The sequence below is a fragment of the Crinia signifera genome, chromosome 9 (genome assembly GCF_055691185.1).
Source record: "Crinia signifera chromosome 9, ASM5569118v1, whole genome shotgun sequence".
In the NCBI taxonomy this organism is placed as follows: Eukaryota; Metazoa; Chordata; class Amphibia; order Anura; family Myobatrachidae; genus Crinia; species Crinia signifera.
The window spans coordinates 7340018-7360628 of NC_139225.1; the positions used below are offsets into that span (position 1 = coordinate 7340018).

Sequence of the window (20611 nt, forward strand, 5' to 3'; positions counted from 1 at the left end):
ATCATCCTCCAAGTAATACTGTGAGATTACAGCCTCACTCCTGCCAGATGTCTGAATAATGCCCCTGTACAGTGAATAGACAGCTCTTGTAGGCGCACCCTGCAGGAATTAATACTGTTTCCAAATACACAGCACGCCTTTTATCTGTGGGGGGGCGAATGGAATAACATTTCCTGACATGCTGTCCTCTTTGCAGGGATTTGAGGCCAGCACCTACTGTAAGTCTCTCTGCGTAACAAACGGCACCCAGCGAGAGGCTTTCATGCCCAACAATGGTCTGAAAGGGACTTGTTTCCAATTCAGGGAACTGCAGGTGATACATGGTTTCCCTGCGATGTTATACAGTTAGAAGATTAGGTTGTCACCAGTTCTCAATCCCCCCCCCTACGTGGATACTGATTATCGGAGGTTTCAGTGTGTCTACGTATTATCTTTTTAATGTGTTTTTGGGTGAAATGACCATTAGTCTCTCAAACCAGTGATTCTCAACCTCGGTACTCGAGGACCCCCAACAGTGCACGTTGTCCAGGTCTCCTGGCAGTTGCACAGGTGCACTCATTATTCACTGACACATTGTAAAAGATCGCAGGTGGAGCTAATTAATTCACCTGTGATTCTGTGTGGAGACCTGGAAAACGTGCACTGTTGGGGGTCCTTGAGTACCTAGGTTGAGAACCACTGTCTTAAACCACTGAAACATGTTTACTTTTGGTTTGTATATGATACATTTTTTCATGATAAATGTAGACTGCAGATGGAACTGGGAGTGACGTGGTTCATCTCCACGGGAATGGGACACTTCTTCCCCTCTTCCGACATTACCAATATTATTTTCAAGTACCCCCCAACCGGTCTGCAGCATGCACCCAGGGGTACAAGTACCCCAGGTTGGAAACCACTGTTCTAGGTATAGAGCCAAATGATCCATTCCACAAAGCCTCCTGCTCTGTTTCTTCCTGCAGGGAAATGTGAGAGATTTAACAAACTTTGGGGGTTATTCAGAGCGAATCACTGTTGTGCGAATTCCCATGGTTGGGGGGCCCAGGCGGAGGAAAGTGGGATACTTGTCCTCCTTTCCATGGGTTGTGAGTGCCACACGATTTTTCGGAAGGCGTCCGGCCATTTCAGCAGCATCATGTAATCTTGAGTCTATTTTAGAAGAATTACAGTGTTTCGGGATCTTGCTATATTTGGGGAATAGGTAGAATTGTTGTAGACTTTGTGGAGTCCGTTCAGTTCTCTGAGATATACTGCTGGACATCTCTGCAATGTACAAATGCTTACATTGCCATTGAATACAATGGACAATCTTTTCCTACACTGTCCTTAGAAGTGCTCAGGAAATCAGTGAAGATCTATGGTCGCATGTTATATCCCGCGACTGGTCCGAATCATAGGTGGCTCTTGCCCTATATAAGTACACTTGCACCCCTTTCAGAATGCACTGAGAACCCAGGTTATTGCTGGGTTACTGCCTGGTCAACCAGGGCCGAGGTGCGGTATGAAAGTGCCAAGAACCCGGGTTAATGAACCCTGCAGTTCTACCCAGGTTTTAAGACCGGTTAAACCCAGGTTTACCTGTGTATAATGGGTGACCCAGGTTTAGTGAGATACCCCTTTCAAACCGCACCTCCGCCCCGGGTAATTGCCAGGTTGCTGATGTGTTGTTCCAGTTCAAGGTGCTCAGTGATAGCACTAAAGCTTACAACCTGTGTCGACCAACCTGGCAATTTGACCCAGGTTATAAGAAGTGTTAAACCTGGGTCGCTCGCAGTATAATGAGTGACCCGGGTTTAATGTGAAAGCGCCGGACCCTGAATTGAGACCTTGGGAGAGGTAAAGTGGCCGTGTCGGCACTGTAATGTCGAAAAGTTCTGAATGTTGACAACTTCTATATTGGTCAAAGTTGAATAATGTCAACATAGTAGACTCTATGGACATAGATCCTGTGCACAGTCACCCATGGAAATCCAACTACCCGGGATAATGTCACGACCGTACCACTGTGCCACACCGCTAACTCGCAGATATTTGTACACAGCCCCATAGTGCTCTGAGCAGGAACATGCGAGTTGGGCAGTGGATGGGTTTTGCCAGGTGTGCGTGGATTTTATTTTAAAATCAATGTACCATAGACACATTTTGTATGATTTTTATAGCAATTGTCTCCTTTTTTGCAGTAATGTTTTGTACATTTTTATGAGGAAAAGTCCATTTACAATGCACAGCTACTGCAGAAGCTGTTAAAGGAGGACATAAGATCCGCAGTGATAAAACAGCCCATTATCTGTTATGTTGATGTCCCCTGTGCTGGTTTATCAGCTTCTGTGAGTCCGGCTTCATGCTGCAAATTTTTGCTTCTAAAATTTCAAAATGTTCCCTGGCTCCAAAGGCCTGGGATCTGTTATTGTATATCATACAGACTTTCACAGTTGCATTATTTTCTGAATGATGAGGGGAGACAACGATCTTTGTGATTTTATGGACACGGGTAATAAAGTTTTTACTGTGGGCACCTCCGTTAGAGCATGAGAACCGGAGTATTTAAAACCAAAGCGAGTACTGAATTTCACCATAAAATATGATACGTTAGTTTGTGATTCTTCACTTCGCCATTCTCTGTGGGTTCTAGGGAAATGCGCTGCATATGTTAGCATGATTTTTTGCTGGCCTATATATAAAGAAGTATAAGCTAATCAGCTTTAATAGAATAGTGTTTATTTGATTACAGATAATAATAATACACTTATTTTTGTTAAAATCATAAGGATTCAAAATTCCACCTTGATGCCCATGCTAGGTGACAAAGACTCGGGGCGCTGGCAAAAAGAGGAAAGTCCCTGAATTTATTTATACTTGGGGCCAGGTATTAACGTTTATAAAAGGATTTATTCAAATATGGAAGTGCTCCTTATGTCTCATCCACAGACTCAAGCAGCATATTGCCAGATTACCACAACTTGTACAGTCTTCGCTTTAAAATACATTTTTCAAATGATTGGTATGAAGGCTGTGTATAGGGGGATTGGTACGAAGGCTGTGTATAGTGGGATTGGTACGATGGCTGTGTATAGGGGGATTGGTACGAAGGCTGTGTATAAGGCGTATTGGTAGGAAGGCTGTGCGTAGGGGGATTGGTGCGAAGGCTGTGTATAGAGGGATTGGTACGAAGGCTGTGTATAGGGGGGTTGGTACGAAGGCTGTGTGTAGGGGGATTGGTACGAAGGCTGTGTATAGGGGGATTGGTACGAAGGCTGTGTATAGTGGGATTGGTACGATGGCTGTGTATAGGGGGATTGGTACGAAGGCTGTGTATAAGGCGTATTGGTAGGAAGGCTGTGTGTAGGGGGATTGGTACGAAGGCTGTGTGTAGGGGGATTGGTACGAAGGCTGTGCGTAGGGGGATTGGTACGAAGGCTGTGTATAGGGGGATTGGTACGATGGCTGTGTATAGGGGGATTGGTACGAAGGCTGTGTATAGTGGGATTGGTACGAAGGCTGTGTGTAGGGGGATTGGTGCGAAGGCTGTGTGTAGGGGGATTGGTATGAAGGCTGTGTGTAGGGGGATTGGTACAAAGGCTGTGTGTAGGGGGATTGGTGCGAAGGCTGTGTGTAGGGGGATTGGTAGGAAGGCTGTGTGTAGGGGGATTGGTACGAAGGCTGTGTGTAGGGGGATTGGTACGAAGGCTGTGTATAAGGCGTATTGGTATGAAGGCTGTGTATAGGGGGATTGGTGCGAAGGCTGTGTATAGGGTGATTGGTAGGAAGGCTGTGCGTAGGGGGATTGGTACGAAGGCTGTGTATAGGGGGATTGGTATGAAGGCTGTGTATAGGGAGATTGGTATGAAGGCTGTGTATAGGGGGATTGGTATGAAGGCTGTGTATAGGGGGATTGGTGCGAAGGCTGTGTATAGGGGGATTGTTGCGAAGGCTGTGTATAGGGTGATTGGTAGGAAGGCTGTGCGTAGGGGGATTGGTACGAAGGCTGTGCGTAGGGGGATTGGTGCGAAGGCTGTGCGTAGGGGGATTGGTACGAAGGCTGTGTGTAGGGGGATTGGTACGAAGGCTGTGTGTAGGGGGATTGGTACGAAGGCTGTGTGTAGGGGGATTGGTACGAAGGCTGTGTGTAGGGGGATTGGTACGAAGGCTGTGTGTAGGGGGATTGGTACGAAGGCTGTGTGTAGGGGGATTGGTACGAAGGCTGTGTGTAGGGGGATTGGTACGAAGGCTGTGTGTAGTGGGATTGGTACGAAGGCTGTGTGTAGGGGGATTGGTACGAAGGCTGTGTGTATAGGGATTGGTGAGAAGGCTGTGTATAGGGGGTTTGGTACGAAGGCTGTGTGTAGGGGGATTGGTACGAAGGCTGTGTGTAGGGGGATTGGTGCGAAGGCTGTGTGTAGGGGGATTGGTATGAAGGCTGTGTGTAGGGGGATTGGTGCGAAGGCTGTGTGTAGGGGGATTGGTACGAAGGCTGTGTGTAGGGGGATTGGTACGAAGGCTGTGTATAAGGCGTATTGGTACGAAGGCTGTGTATAGGGGGATTGGTATGAAGGCTGTGTATAGGGGGATTGGTATGAAGGCTGTGTATAGGGGGATTGGTACGAAGGCTGTGTATAGGGGGATTGGTAGGAAGGCTGTGTATAGGGGGATTGGTATGAAGGCTGTGTGTAGGGGGATTGATACGAAGGCTGTGTATAAGGGGTATTGGTACGAAGGCTGTGTATAGGGGGATTGGTATGAAGGCTGTGTATAGGGGGATTGGTGCAAAGGCTGTGTATAGGGTGATTGGTAGGAAGGCTGTGCGTAGGGGGATTGGTACGAAGGCTGTGCGTAGGGGGATTGGTACGAAGGCTGTGTGTAGGGGGATTGGTACGAAGGCTGTGTGTAGGGGGATTGGTACGAAGGCTGTGTGTAGGGGGATTGGTACGAAGGCTGTGTGTAGGGGGATTGGTACGAAGGCTGTGTGTAGGGGGATTGGTACGAAGGCTGTGTGTAGGGGGATTGGTACGAAGGCTGTGTGTAGGGGGATTGGTACGAAGGCTGTGTGTATAGGGTTTGGTACGAAGGCTGTGTATAGGGGGATTGGTACGAAGGCTGTGGACTCAACCAGAATAACCCTCTAAGTCACATGTGCCTGGAAAGCCATAAAACCTGGACTGGTGGCCTTGAGAACCACGGTTGAGGACCACTGTCCTACTGTGTAAACCACCGGTCTTTATGCAGTTTGGCGATTATTGTGCGACGGAACACACTTCTAAAGGTCCATACACACTGAGCGGTGACAGCGGTGAACTGCTTCCACAGTAGGACACTGGAAAGCAGTCCACCCCGTGGCTCATCTGCTGGTCATACCACTCAGAGTTCAGAGGTTGTCGCCAGGCCGCACAAACTGGGCGGCTTTTGAGTTGAAAGACACACAAATGACAAAACCAAGCTGCTTTCAGCTCAAAATCCCCAATGTGTGTTTGGGCCTTCAGTCTCGCTGTACATGTGCCTTGATGGCCTTGTGTCAGAGAAGCTTCAATTGCAACATGAGAACATTCAGGGACTGTTTGGGGGGCTGTTTATATGGAGTGACAACAAAAAATGCAGGTGTTGCAGGGGGATTGGTTTTATGACAGTTTTTAGGGCGTATGTCCGCTTGCCAATGCGATCCCTCCGGCAGGTGTCTTAATCCAAATCCAGGAGACTGTGTCATCAGTCATCGCATACACATTTGTAGTTGTGGCAGCATAAGCATACATCCTGAATCAGACCCAATGTACCTGAAACAACCAGAGTTTATATTCTTAAATACCACTAAAGTTGGTTTTCCATGTTTTCCAGGATTTTACAAGGACATTCCTGGGGAGAATGAACAAGCTGGTAAGTGGATGAATCCCTTTCTTTACATCTATCTATCTATCTATCTATCTATCTATCTATCTATCTATCTATCTATCTATCTATCTATCTATATATATACTGGCGTTTGTGCTATACTGGGAAGTAATTGTAGTTATTTAAATTGCTTCTTTGTAAACAAACCCTCGTCTTTCTCCTAATGTTCTATACTATCGTCTCTCTTACTGAGCTCATTGTCAACACACCTCTAATGATACCGTGCCCCAGGGAATGTGGTGTCTTCTAATTAGAATCCGTGGTGCGAGCAACTAATCTCTTCTCAGTCCTAAATGTGTGTGTACATAAAGCAAAGCAAAAAAAAGTAAGTATCTCTGAATTTGGAACAAACCAAGTTACAATACAAGGGGTGAAATACAGGGGCAGGACAGCATTTTCCTGATCAATGGACTCCGAAATCCCGCAGCCTATCGATCAACTCTGAAATGAAGGCCATTGTACATCTGCCCTATCTGCTGTGTAACATGGTTTTGCCAAGGTGCCAAGTTTCTGGCTTTGCTCTTAACTCCGACCCATAAGGGAGGATTTAGTCACGCCCGGGACCCCTCATGTTCAGCCACAGACGTGGACTTTTCCTTTCAGCTTTAGCAGCTATGAGAAAAGGTACCCCGATGGAATTTAGGGGGCAGGGAAACAAATTGATCCTACCGCTCTCCCTCTCTCTCCCTGCCTCTGCACCCTTCTCACCCTCTCTATCTCCCCCTACCTCTTTCCCTCTTCCTGTCTCTCCACCCTTCTCACCCTCTCTATCTCCCCCTACCTCTTTCCCTCTTCCTGTCTCTCCACTCTTCTCACCCTCTCTATCTCCCCCTACCTCTCTCCCTCTCCCTGCCTCTCCACCCTTCTCACCCTCTCTATCTCCCCCTACCTCTCACCCTCTCCCTGCCTCTCCACCCTTCTCACCCTCTCTATCTCCCCCTACCTCTTTCCCTCTTCCTGTCTCTCCACTCTTCTCACCCTCTCTATCTCCCCCTACCTCTCTCCCTCTCCCTGCCTCTCCACCCTTCTCACCCTCTCTATCTCCCCCTACCTCTCACCCTCTCCCTGCCTCTCCACCCTTCTCACCCTCTCTATCTCCTCCTGCCTCTCTCCCTCTTCTTGCCTCCCCACCCTTCTCACCCTCTCTATCTCCTCCTGCCTCTCTCCCTCTTCTTGCCTCTCCACCCTTCTCACCCTCTCTATCTCCCCCTACCTCTCTCCCTCTCCCTGCCTCTCCACCCTTCTCACCCTCTCTATCTCCCCCTACCTCTCTCCCTCTCCCTGCCTCTCCACCCTTCTCACCCTCTCTATCTCCCCCTACCTCTCTCCCTCTCCCTGCCTCTCCACCCTTCTCACCCTCTCTATCTCCCCCTACCTCTCTCCCTCTCCCTGCCTCTCCACCCTTCTCACCCTCTCTATCTCCCCCTACCTCTCACCCTCTCCCTGCCTCACCACCCTTCTCACCCTCTATTACCACCTGCCTCTCGCCCTCTCCATGCCACTCCACCCTTCTCACCCTCTCTATCTCACCCTACCTCTCTCCCTCTTCCTGACTCTTCCTGCCTCTCCACCCTTCTCACCCTCTATTACCAACTGACTCTCTCCCTCTCCCTGCCACTCCACCCTTCGTTCCCTTCCTCCCAGGGTTATTTATATTATGCTGCATACTCTCAGGGCACTAGGACCCAGAATCTACATGGAGGTGTGACTTCTGACCTCATGTACTACTGCACATGTGCACACGGCACCCATTTTTCCTTACTGTGTGAAAGTGTCACAGTACTGCACACAGGGCCGGAATAAAGGCCTAAGGGGCCGGAGCTGGAAATGTTCATGAGCCATACACTATATATTCCACAATATCTCCCTAAATATATAAAAGTATAAATATTGCATTAATGAGTAGAATAGGATACTTATGATTCATGGCCAACAATGGGCCAGTTTGCGTCTGTCTGTTGATCATCATGATGGTGGGCCTATATTTATGTGGAGGCCTGGTGCGGCAGCTCCATCCACCCCATTGTTAATATGGTCCTGGCTGAACACAGATGCAGTCCTTCGCTCCTTAAGGTGAGACACCTATTCGCTGCAATACTCTGGGCTCCGTGCATCAAGCTTCAAAACGTGATAAAGTGGAGAGTAAATAACAGTCAGCCAATCAGCCCCAAATGGTCATTTTTCAAACCCAGCCTGTAGCATGACAGTTAGGAACTGAAAGGCCAGTTGTGTTTCATACACCTACTGTTAACCCCTGTATTACCACTGTGTTCCTGCATTAGCCTCTATGTGCTGTTTACCAATAAACAGTCACTTATTTTTTTTACATCTGCTGTGCACCTTCTATTACCACCATCGGAATAAGCTGTATATCAGCAAAACTGACTTAAGTTAGTATACAACACTCCTGTATCTGTTTCACATGTATGTGCCTATAACTTGCAGAATTTATTTACCATATATACTCGAGTATAAGCCTACTTTTTTAGAAAAAATTTTATGCTGAAAAAGCCCCCCACGGCTTATACTCGAGTGAGGGTCCCACTTGTGTCAATATGTTTTCCCAGTTTTTTGTTGTAAAATTAGGTGCCTCGGCTTATATTCGGTATATACTTACACATTTAACATCCCTTTAAAACGATTCTCTATTTCACTGACTTTTTTATGGTTAAACCAGTGGTTCCCAAACTGTGCGCCAAGGCTCCCTGGGGTGCCTCGGAGCACTTGCAGGGGTGCCTCAGGTTGTTGGTCCAGAACCAATTCAAATTATTTATGGTCAATGTAATTGGTAAAATCAGTGCTTGTGGCTTTCAATTATAAAATATGTGGATAAACAGATATGAATCATTTTCTTCACCATATAACTGGACCTAAGGATGACATTTAAGCACAACTTTAATTATTTTTTTTATTTTTGGTAACAAACTTTTGGCCATGGGGTGCCCTGAAAAATATTCTGATACTCTAGGGTGCCGTGATTCAAAAAAGTTTGGGAACCACTGGGTTAAGCCATAGATACAAATGCAAAAGTGTAGATTATTTAAAACTTCAATAATGCTTGTTTAAAAAAAAAAACAAAAAAAAACAAAAAAAACAACAACAGGGGATCATGCAGTAAATCAAGCAGAGGGGGTCAGTGGTATTTGGGTCCACAGCCCTGACCTGACAGCAGATGTTGAAGGAAACCTAATTGGAGGTCCGTTTTGCATCCAAGCGATCTCCCAATCTAATTTGGCTTGACTGGTCATTTTGGAGAGAGGTGAAGCTGGTCCCTTATTGATTTGTGTACACTTCTGCTTATATCGGCAAACTCGGTGTGTGTGACATCTGGTGCAAATAAGATAGATAAAGAAAGTACTATGGGGCCCACACACGGGGCGACTCCAGCCCATTTCCTAATCCATCTGACTAGATCACTTAAATCACAGTAAATGACCCACATCTCTCCGTGTGTAGGGGCTATAGCCATGCACGGCCCCGCGTGTCTCTATTGCCGGGGCGATTAAGAGCCTGCGCCCAGGATAAATCTAGCACCAACCAGGGCCACTGTTCTCATACTATCTACTGTTTGAAGTTACACAACTTGGAGAATTGAAATTAAGTCAATCAAGACGTTTCGGTCTGTGATCTAATTAACATTGTGTGTGTCAGATTTGAAGGGAGCTGAGCATTCTTCCAAGTCATGTATAGCTAACTAGTAGTTAAACATTACTAGTAATAACATACTTAGGAAGACTGACACGATCAGTCACATCTGGCCCACCCCAGCCACGGGAGCTCTTCCTTTTTATCCCTTGTTTTGAGCCACCTGCCAAATTGTCCATTGTGAGCAAAGACAGATTTATCAATCAACCATAATCCTCAGTGAAAAGAGCTTTTCAGCTGCTCTTACTGTATCCATTACCCCCGCTCGCCCACGATCTCCAGTAATTACCAATATACAGAATCTTTTGCTTTGGTGCGTGAAACACAATTTAAGGTTTCGTGGAATTTTTTGTTTGTTCTCTAATGTTACAATATGTCCAGATTTCTGTGCAGGAGACGTTGTGATTGGTGTGTTTATACCATGACTCACAATTGTTAGGATTCGTTTATACCTTGCTACAAACGATGAAGTAATGTAGATCTTTAATTAGTTTCTGGAAATGGAGACTTTTATGAATTTGCTAAAAGTGCTTTAATTGGCTATTTAACGAAGTGCATATAATATCATTAATAATTGTAATAATAAAGAAATCCTAGAAACCCCCCCAATCATTTATAGATGAGGGACATCCAGTAAAACGTGAAGTTTCCTTACGCTAAATGGGCTTCCTAGAAGATTCTAGGCATTACTAATGTATAACCTTGGTGATAAAATGGTTGAACTAATGACCCCGCCTGTCTCTTTTGGTGCATACTTGAAGGGCAACAATGCATTTCAAACATAATCAGTGTAAGCAAGCAGGCGGACTTCCATGCAGCAAACTAGCCACACGCTGGATCAAAGTCCCTATGTCTGCCTCTTGGGGGATGAGGGGCCCGCGCCTGCCTCTTGGAGGCCGAGGGGCCCGCGCCTGCCTCTTGGGGGGCCGTGGGGCCCGCGCCTGCCTCTTGGGGGCTGGGGGGCCTGCCTATTGAGGGCAGAGGTGCCCACGCCTGCCTCTTGGGGTCTGAGGGGCCCGCCTCTTGGGGGCTGAGGGGCCCGCGCCTGCCTCTTGGGGTCCGAGGGGCCCGCCTCTTGGGGGCTGAGGGGCCCGCGCCTGCCTCTTGGGGGCAGAGGGGTGGTGCCTAGCAGTCTGTTCCTACATTTTCTGTCAATTGGTGGACATGTAAATTCTGGAAGGATGAAAATGCATTTGTTACTTGTGTATTATCACGGCGCCATTATTGTATGGCATGAGATGTGATTTTTTCTGTTATAATGGCATGTAATTTACTATACCATTGACATATAATGTCATTAATGTACGCACCCCCCCCCCCCCCCCCCAGTATCCAGGTTATCCCGAAGCATGGCGTGCACAGCGGTACGCGTCCGTCTGACCTTTTCATATTTTCATACCCCCACTATCCACGTTGGCGTGGAGTTGATTTTATATAGTGTAGCGAGCCACAGAGCCCAAAGCGTGTATTATGTTACATGTATTAAGCGTCCCCTCGCGGGGCTCGCTGCGCTCGCCACACAATATAAAATCAACTCGACACCGACATGGGTAGTGGGGGTATGAAAAGGTCGGGTGGACGCGTACCGCCACCCGACCCGCACCCCCCACATGCCCCCGACATCTATGCACACAGCTCAGTCTGGCAATATCGCCAGCAACTTCCTGCACAGCGTCAGACCCAGTGACGCCACTGAACTATATCGTTAAAAGGTATAATTCAGTGGTTTTCCCAGTGGCAGCGCTAATTGCCTAGGTTGTACGAGGCACCTCCATATAAGTGCCCCCTGCTCTCTACAGAAGAGATATTGGCCTACAGCAGAGTGGTTATTATGTTAAAAAACGATACGCCGTTGTTTTCCTCCGGATTTTCTATTACCTCTGTTTGACATAATGGTATGCTGGGAAATATACATGAAATCAAGCTTTAAAGAAGACTTCATAATGTAACAAAATACTGTCCCAATACTGTCCTCTTTCATTTGTCGATTATAACATATAACATAATATAACTGCGAAGGTCCAGTGATCATTGAAAGAAGCGTATTAATGATATTTGACAAGTTTCTGCAAACAGGAACCAGTCCGGCATCTGAATTGCATTGTGCCCAACATGCACAGTTCTGTGATCACCGGTGCCAACATTGTCCTTTTACACCTGATTTTATGACTATGACGAGGTTGGGCTGTTCTTGTTGAATGGACATACAGCATATCCAAACTCCTATTCAACCCCAGCCACTTTAATTAATGGAGTTGCCTGAGTACACTAGACACACAACATATGTCTCTACAAATAAAGGTTATCTGTAGTGTTCCATGCCCACATTTATTTGTTTATTTATTAACAGTTTCTTATATAGCGCACACATATTCCGCAGCGCTGTACAGAGTAAAGTTGAACATTCACATCAGTCCCTGCCGCAGTGGAGCTTACAATCTATATTCCCTACCACACGCACACACAGACTTTCTAGGGTTCATTTTGTTGGGAGCCAATTAACCTACCAGTATATTTTTGGATTGTGGGAGGAAACCGGAGTACCCGGCGAAAACCCATGCAAGTACTGGGAGAATATACAAACTCCGCACAGTTAGGGCCATGGTGGGGATAGAACCCATGACCTCAGTGCTGTGAGGCAGTAATGCTAACCATTACACCATCCGTACTGCCCCGTATATATACCACATGGTGGGGATAGAACCCATGACCTCAGTGCTGTGAGGCAGTAATGCTAACCATTACACCATCCGTACTGCCCCGTATATATATAACACATGGTGGGAATGGAACCCATGACCTCAGTGCTGTGAGGCAGTAATGTAACCATTACACCGTCCGTACTGCCCCGTATATATAACACATGGTGGGAATAGAACCCATGACCTCAGCGCTGTGAGGCAGCAATGTAACCATTACACCATCCGTACTGCCCTGTATATATAACACATGGTGGGGATAGAACCCATGACCTCAGCGCTGTGAGGCAGTAATGCTAACCATTACACCGTCCGTACTACGCCCTGTATATATAACACATGGTGGGGATAGAACTCATGACCTCAGCGCTGTGAGGCAGTAATGCTAACCATTACACCATCCGTACTGCCCTGTATATATAACACATGGTGGGAATAGAACCCATGACCTCAGTGCTGTGAGGCAGTAATGCTAACCATCACACCGTCCGTACTGCCCCGTATATATAACACATGGTGGGGAGAGAACCCATGACCTCAGTGCTGTGAGGCAGTAATGTAACCATTACACCATCCGTACTGCCCCGTATATATAACACATGGTGGGGATAGAACCCATGACCTCAGTGCTGTGAGGCAGTAATGCTAACCATTACACCATCCGTACTGCCCGTATATATAACACATGGTGGGAATAGAACCCATGACCTCAGTGCTGTGAGGCAGTAATGTAACCATTACACCGTCCGTACTGCCCCGTATATATAACACATGGTGGGAATAGAACCCATGACCTCAGCGCTGTGAGGCAGCAATGTAACCATTACACCATCCGTACTGCCCTGTATATATAACACATGGTGGGGATAGAACCCATGACCTCAGCGCTGTGAGGCAGTAATGCTAACCATTACACCGTCCGTACTACGCCCTGTATATATAACACATGGTGGGGATAGAACTCATGACCTCAGCGCTGTGAGGCAGTAATGCTAACCATTACACCATCCGTACTGCCCTGTATATATAACACATGGTGGGAATAGAACCCATGACCTCAGTGCTGTGAGGCAGTAATGCTAACCATCACACCGTCCGTACTGCCCCGTATATATAACACATGGTGGGGAGAGAACCCATGACCTCAGTGCTGTGAGGCAGTAATGTAACCATTACACCATCCGTACTGCCCCGTATATATAACACATGGTGGGGATAGAACCCATGACCTCAGTGCTGTGAGGCAGTAATGCTAACCATTACACCATCCGTACTGCCCGTATATATAACACATGGTGGGAATAGAACCCATGACCTCAGTGCTGTGAGGCAGTAATGTAACCATTACACCGTCCGTACTGCCCCGTATATATAACACATGGTGGGAATAGAACCCATGACCTCAGCGCTGTGAGGCAGCAATGTAACCATTACACCATCCATACTGCCCCGTATATATAACACATGGTGGGGATAGAACCCATGACCTCAGTGCTGTGAGGCAGTAATGCTATAACCATTACACCATCCATACTGCCCCGTATATATAACACATGGTGGGGATAGAACCCATGACCTCTGCGCTGTGAGGCAGTAATGCTATAACCATCACACCATCCGTACTGCCCCGTATATATAACACATGGTGGGGATAGAACCCATGACCTCAGCGCTGTGAGGCAGTAATGCTATAACCATCACACCATCCGTGTAATGCCATTTAACTTCCACTTTGCGCCACTCAGTCATACTGATATTTCTTTAGCAATCCGCACACTGATGCCGTTGGCAGTGCTTTCCTGTACCATGCGCTGGTGCGCTCTCGTACGATTGCCAGGCTGTTCTTTCTCAGATTTGATGGTTTAACGTCATTTCAAACAGTGAAGTGTGAACGCAATGCTGATTACTCCGCCTGTGCTGCTGCTGCCGCCTTTTGTGTCTTTTTCTTTCGATATTTTAGATAGATTTGGGTATAAGATCACAATTTAGTCTGTACTGATGCACACACGTGTACTGGACTTCCAACTGTAAGTGACATCACAAGTTTGATTTATGAAAAGTGTGTTTGTACAGGAGTATACGTAGCTTTAGGTGGGTGCTAGGCACACACTGGTGTGAAGCAACAAATTGTATGCACAATTATTTCCCGTATACCAAGGGGTGTATTTGCCGGACAAATGTTAATAATTTAATATGTCGTTTTTCACTGCTGGATCTCTATTTGATCACCCAGATTTTCTGCTGTGGAGAACTATTGCTGGTACTAGTATCATAGGATCCTCAACTCCGACAAACAGAACCTCCAACAACCATATCAGTGTTATATGTTGTTCAATTCTACCAACATATTAGCAATTTATGAATGATGATGATGATTGATTATACATTTGTTAAACAATACCCCAGTTGTTTAACAAATGTTACTGACTGCTTTCATGTAAGTGATCCATAAAGTAATTGGCATTAAGCTTACCGTTACATGCTGTTATACTCGGGTCCCTAGATTGTCCTATAAGGGATCTCTTCAAGTATGTAAACTTTGAGGGATCTATTTATCCGTAATCCCAAATTGCTGACATTCTTATCGTGATTCCTGTACCTAGTGATAGAGACGCATTACAGCTCTTCTGAAATCCACCGCTGAAGACGTGTCCTGCTGTAGAGTAGGGAGACCATTGGTCTTCACTGTCGCAGATAAATGTGGACAATTCGTGGCCATCAGTCCAGAGCTAAACACTTCTGATGTGGATTAGGAATAAGTCCAGGCACTGAGGAGAGATCAGAGTATTCACCAGTTTGAGCTAGTTGTAATAAATGAAGAGTATTCACAGGAACAGAGCTGGATTAAGGTTCCATGGGGCCCGGGGTACATAAGACAATGGGGGCCCTTTAAAAAATATCTTTGGACCAGATGTAATGGCATCTAAGTTCAGTGGTCGTGTGGAATGCCGGCTGAATAATGTTTGTCGAGCATCCTGCATGGCCGCCAAACTCCGATGCTATTACATCCACCCATTGTTATTTTTTTTTTTAGATGTTCCCCTTGTCTTACATACATCATACACAGACACACACACAGAGCATACATACACACACTCAGCATGCGTGCATACATACATACATACAAACAAACATACATACATCATACACAGACACACAACCAGAGCATATATACACACACTCAGCATGCATGCATACATACATACATACATCATACACACACAGAGCATACATACACACACTCAGCATGCATACATACATACATACATACATACATCCATCCATCATACACACACAGAGCATACATACACACACTCAGCATGCATACATACATACATACATACATACATCATACACACACAGAGCATACATACACACACTCAGCATACATACATACATACATACATACATACATACATCATACACACACAGAGCATACATACACACACTCAGCGTGCCCATCGTTTTTATGGGGATGTCCATAAAACGCTGGGAGTTCCCCTGCTACCGCCCCCTAAATTTTTTTATTTGAAAACAGAAAATGTATGGCTAAAAAGGAAGTAGTCATATTAAATGGCGGCAAGCACATGTTTGAGTAAATATGTGAATTTGTTTAGGTCTGTGTGTGATATGTATGGGAGAAATGCATTCAGTTCAACAGTTCAATGTTGCCATTGAGGCCTACTGGTGCGAGGGTCCACCTGGTCTCTGGGGTTTTTTCCAATTCTGGGATTATATTGCCTCCACGTCAGTGGCTATTGACTTTTTTGAATTATGGCGAATTTGAGTCTGGTTGGGTCTTTATTATGATTGGTTAAGAAATATTGCGATACGCTGTGAGTGGTTAATCCACTTTTAATGTTGTAAATATGCTCAGCGATTTGCACTTTGAGTTCTCATATTGTTTGGCCCACATAATCATTCTAATAGATAGACTACGCCTTCTGTTTCGCAGCCTGTTTGCTGCTTTCATTTATATTCTTTATTGATCTGATTGGATTTGAATGTCTCTATTGATTTTAGGTGTTTTTTTCTTTGTGGTTCTACAGCCCATGCATTTCAGACAAGACTAGAAGCCTTGATATACATTTGTTTCGTTACTTTCATCTCTCATGTAGCTTCTTGTCCGTTCCTGTTTCAACGTATTTGCACATTTGTTTACAATTTTTGGTTTATTGGATAATGTACTTTTGAGGTCATTGTCTAGTTCCAAAATATTTAAAAAAAAATTTTAATATGTTTTCTATTTGTTTATGATTACTGCTGTTTTGAGTAATGAAATTTACGTTTGAATTTGTTTTATCAGTTTCTTTGTTCTCATATTGCATCGAATCTTTCATGTTTTGAACTTTTTCTTTAGTTTACTTTAGTTCGATTTCTTTATAGGGATTCAGTATTGAATCCCGGCGGTCGGGATCCCGGCGTTCAGAATCCCGACGCCAGAATCCCGACAGCCGAAATGCCGACATGGGGGGGACGTGGATCGCCCCCCCTTGCGGGGTCGCTGCGCTCGCCACGCAGCGGGCCCGGTGCCTTGCTACGCTCGGCACACTAATTTATTCTCCCTCCAGGGGTGTCGTGGACACCCCACGAGGGAGAATGTGTCGGCATTTCGGCGGTCGGGATTCCGGCGTCGGGATTCTGAACGCCGGGATATTAACTGCATCCCCTTTATAGCCTTTTCTGATGAATTTCGTGTTTTGGCTGTGCTTTGGCATTTTGTTATGCCAACATAAATTCAAACGGCCGCCGATGTCTGATCGATATCAGCGCCTACCAATCGCTTCTTGTGTATACACCATTATATTTGGGTGAGTTATTTTGTTTCTGTTCAGGGTAAATATTTTTTTTGTTGTTATGTTTTTATGCCATTTTGTTGAATGCATTTTAGTTGGGTTAGAGGAATGTTCTTAGGAAATAGGACAGTGATACATTTCCTATTTTGAAGCGAATATATAAGCAAGCAAAGTATGTCGCCCGCTATGACAGGAAAGTTAAGGACCTACCCTGCAGCCGTCTCCTCAGGAGTCCAATGCTATGTCGCAGGTTCAGGCGAAGTTCATTTCTAGCAAGAGATGTTGCCCTCTCCGCAACACCCAGCAAGTCAGTGAAGAGGGACAAGGGCGGTCAGAGGTCGATAGAAGTTCGAGAAAGCATAACCTCCTCTCCAAATGCTTGGGCAGCTTCTGTAAGCAATGGTGTTTACTGCGCAGTCATAAAACTCCGAAGAACAAGGCTTCTTGGTACCACAGAGCCAGGAACCACCACCTAAGAATGAACTGCATTGTTGCCTAAAACAGGAGAAATAATTGATTTATGTCTTTCAGTGTAATTAAACTATAAAATGAATGCCACAAAAAGAAACCCTGGAGTTTCACAGCATCGCTTTACCCTTGATATCTCGACCGCAAAAGCTTGGTACCCTAATAAAGGTCATCTTCCTATAAGAACTGAATTTTTAATCCCATTCATGAGCGTAAACACTATATAATACTGGAAACAATCGGTAGCCATTCATATATCGCTGTTAAGACGAGGTCAGTGAGGGGAGTAGGTTTTATATTCAGAGAATGCCGGTTTTCCAATCTTTAGAAGTTATGAGGAAAGAATTTTACTATCCGATGGCCTATGTCTCACCAGACCACTATTCTACAGTAACATATGTTGGCATACTATTCAAGTGTCTGAAGACTTGCTTGTGGAAATCGGTTGAATAACTGGTGCTCATTGGCTAATCACAGGGTTGTCATGGGAAAAAGTTGACCTGGAAATGATCTGTACGAGGTTGTCATGTGTTTTTCTTAATTTTTATGTCAGTTTGTAGATTTAAGCACACGGTTCCCCAACCAGTGTCCCTCCCATGGCTTGATTTTCCTTGCCATGATTTGGGCCAAGGGCCTAGTTGCTCATTTTCCAATCCCAATTTTGGGCAGCACGGACGGTGTAATTTTCCGCAACTCCCAGCACTGAGGTCATGGTTTCGATTCCCACCATGGCCAACTGTGCAGAGTTTGTATATGCTTCCCGTGCTCGTGTGGGTTTCCTTCAGGATCTCCAAAAATATACCGGTAGGTTAATTGGCTCCCAACCAAAAGAAACCCTAGAATGAATGTGTGTGCATGTACATGGGGTAGGGAATATAGGGGCAGATGTATTAATCCTTAAGAGATAAATGCAAGTGTGATAAAGAGAGATAAACGTCCAGCCAATCACCTGCTAACTGCCATGTTACGGGCTGTGTTTGAAAAAAGGCAGTAAGGAGCTGATTGGCTGGACGTTTATCTCTCCTTATCACCCTTGCATTTATCTCGTTACATCTGCCCCAATGATTGTAAGCTTGGGCAGGGACTGATGTGAATGTTCAACTGTTCTCTGTAAAGAGCTGCGGAATATGTGTGCGCTATATAAATAACGTAATAATACATCTTTGTAATCCATGTGGATGGTACAGTATGAAAAAGTTCAATAAATTTACAGACTTTAAATAGATCTTCTGAACATAAATCTAATATACTTGGCTAACATAGATGCCCACTAACGTAGGCTAGCATTGATGTATTGTTCATATCTTTTAACTTCAGAATGCATGGTGGTATTGTCTTTTTTATCCAAGCAAGTTGACGTTGAGGCACAGTTGAAAATACGCCTGATGGCCAACCCATGTACCCAGTTGGGTACAGCTTCTTGTGCTCGCTTTGTTATAGTGTCAAAGATTTGCTGATCTCATAATTTCCAATCTACAAACCTCCACATTTCCCTACAAACCTAAGTGCAGTTCTATTAGTACTAGTAAGATTTTCGAAGAATTCTGATTTTACCACCGTTATATTTTGCCTGCGAGGAAGGGTGATTCTGCTACCATAGAGTATACCACGCTGTTATTTCTTGCATCCCCCGTTTCATGATGTTTGTGGAAATAATTGTATTTCTTGGAGAACTCTCTTGGAGTTATACGAGTTGCCCCCTCTTTCAGAGCACACATTCAGTATCTTTCACCTTCATGGTGTTTCCGTCTCCAAAACATCTCTAGGGTCAGACTTACGCACCCTGCATGCAACTGGTCATTTCTGCAGTGGACTACTACTGTAAACTCTTATATTTAGACTCCCTGCCTCCCACAATCTGTCCTCAAAGCTGCTGCCTGGTTCATTTTCCTCTCGAAAAGCAGTATTGGTCTGATTCAGGTGCAGTCACAACACCAACACAGCAGCAATCCTTTCAAAGACAGAACTGCGAAGCGTCACAAGTAAGCAAAGACGCTCACCAAAGTCATTGCAGCGTGCTCAGCAACTGCTACTAAGTCTCAAACACGAAAAAGATGCAAGGAGCATCAACTCTGAGTGCCTGTATGGCTGCGGGCTGGTCTTAAACTAGTCCTGGGCAAGTGGCGAAAATCCTTTTTCTTTGCCACCTATTTCTCTTTCCCGTTCCTTCCCCTTATTAGGCAGTGCCAGGGCCAGTGGTAGGGTTTTTGTCACCCCTCTGCAAACTAAAATGCTTTTGGACTCGCAGCCTTAGGGATTACGGAAAGACCACGTCTTGTGTAGAGATTGTAGTGTGTATGTGCAAGATCTCCCTGCGATACAAGCCAGCGTTGGACTTTTAAGACTTTCCATATGCAGGGTGATTGACAGGCAGCCAGCGTTTGGTGGAGGCAAAAAAAAAACAGAGGGACCCAGGCATTTTACAGGTGTACCTCAGGCGTCCGCTCAGACCCCAATGTGCTATGGAGCATTGCAGCGCCAAGTAAGTCACAGGATATTCTGGCTGCTGCACCCACAGGGGTAGGGGGGACCAGTCGATGGTGGGTGATTGGGAATGGAAATGTCAGAATTCCCAGGGCTGCTATTCCATTTGCAGCCCTGCACAGGGGCGGAGTTTTACCGTGGTGGGGCAGTAGCTACCTGATCCGAAGATTAGAAACCCAGCAATCAGGACTGAATTACCCCCTCAGTACTTCCCCCGTTCACGCCCACTTTAACCCCCTGGCTGCAGGAGCTGCAACATCAAGAAAATGGTCACGTTATGCCTGCAGTTTTACAGCCTCTACCTGTCAATTTTAAAATTACTACCTGTCAAGCAAAATTACCAGGTTGAAGCTTTTCAACCCAGGAATTTGCTGAAAAACTCAGTTTTTTTTCTGTAGTGTGAAAGGGTCAACACGGGTCTTAAATCCCAGCTCACCAACCCTTCTCTTGACCCTTTCACACCACAGAAAAACCCGGGTTTTTCAGCAAATTCCTCGGTTAAATACATCCGTATTCTGCCACAAGTTTCTACTGCATCTGAATCAAAGAAAGGTAGCGTTTTTGTCTCCGGTCCTTTTTTTTATCAACTTACTATTCAATCTTTCATGTATTTTTGTGATAGCAGCTGAATGTGAAAAC

General features: G+C 45.5%; 1 protein-coding gene across 2 annotated transcripts in view; it reads left to right on the top strand.

The window, feature by feature from the left end:
* NR6A1 (nuclear receptor subfamily 6 group A member 1) overlaps positions 1-20611 on the top strand; it is a 226687-nt gene that overhangs the window by 39686 nt on the left and 166390 nt on the right. For both annotated transcript variants that reach the window (XM_083160991.1, XM_083160992.1), the window contains exon 2: positions 5827-5865. In XM_083160991.1, coding sequence (XP_083017117.1) covers positions 5827-5865 — 39 coding nt within the window. The remainder of the gene's footprint in view (positions 1-5826; positions 5866-20611) is intronic.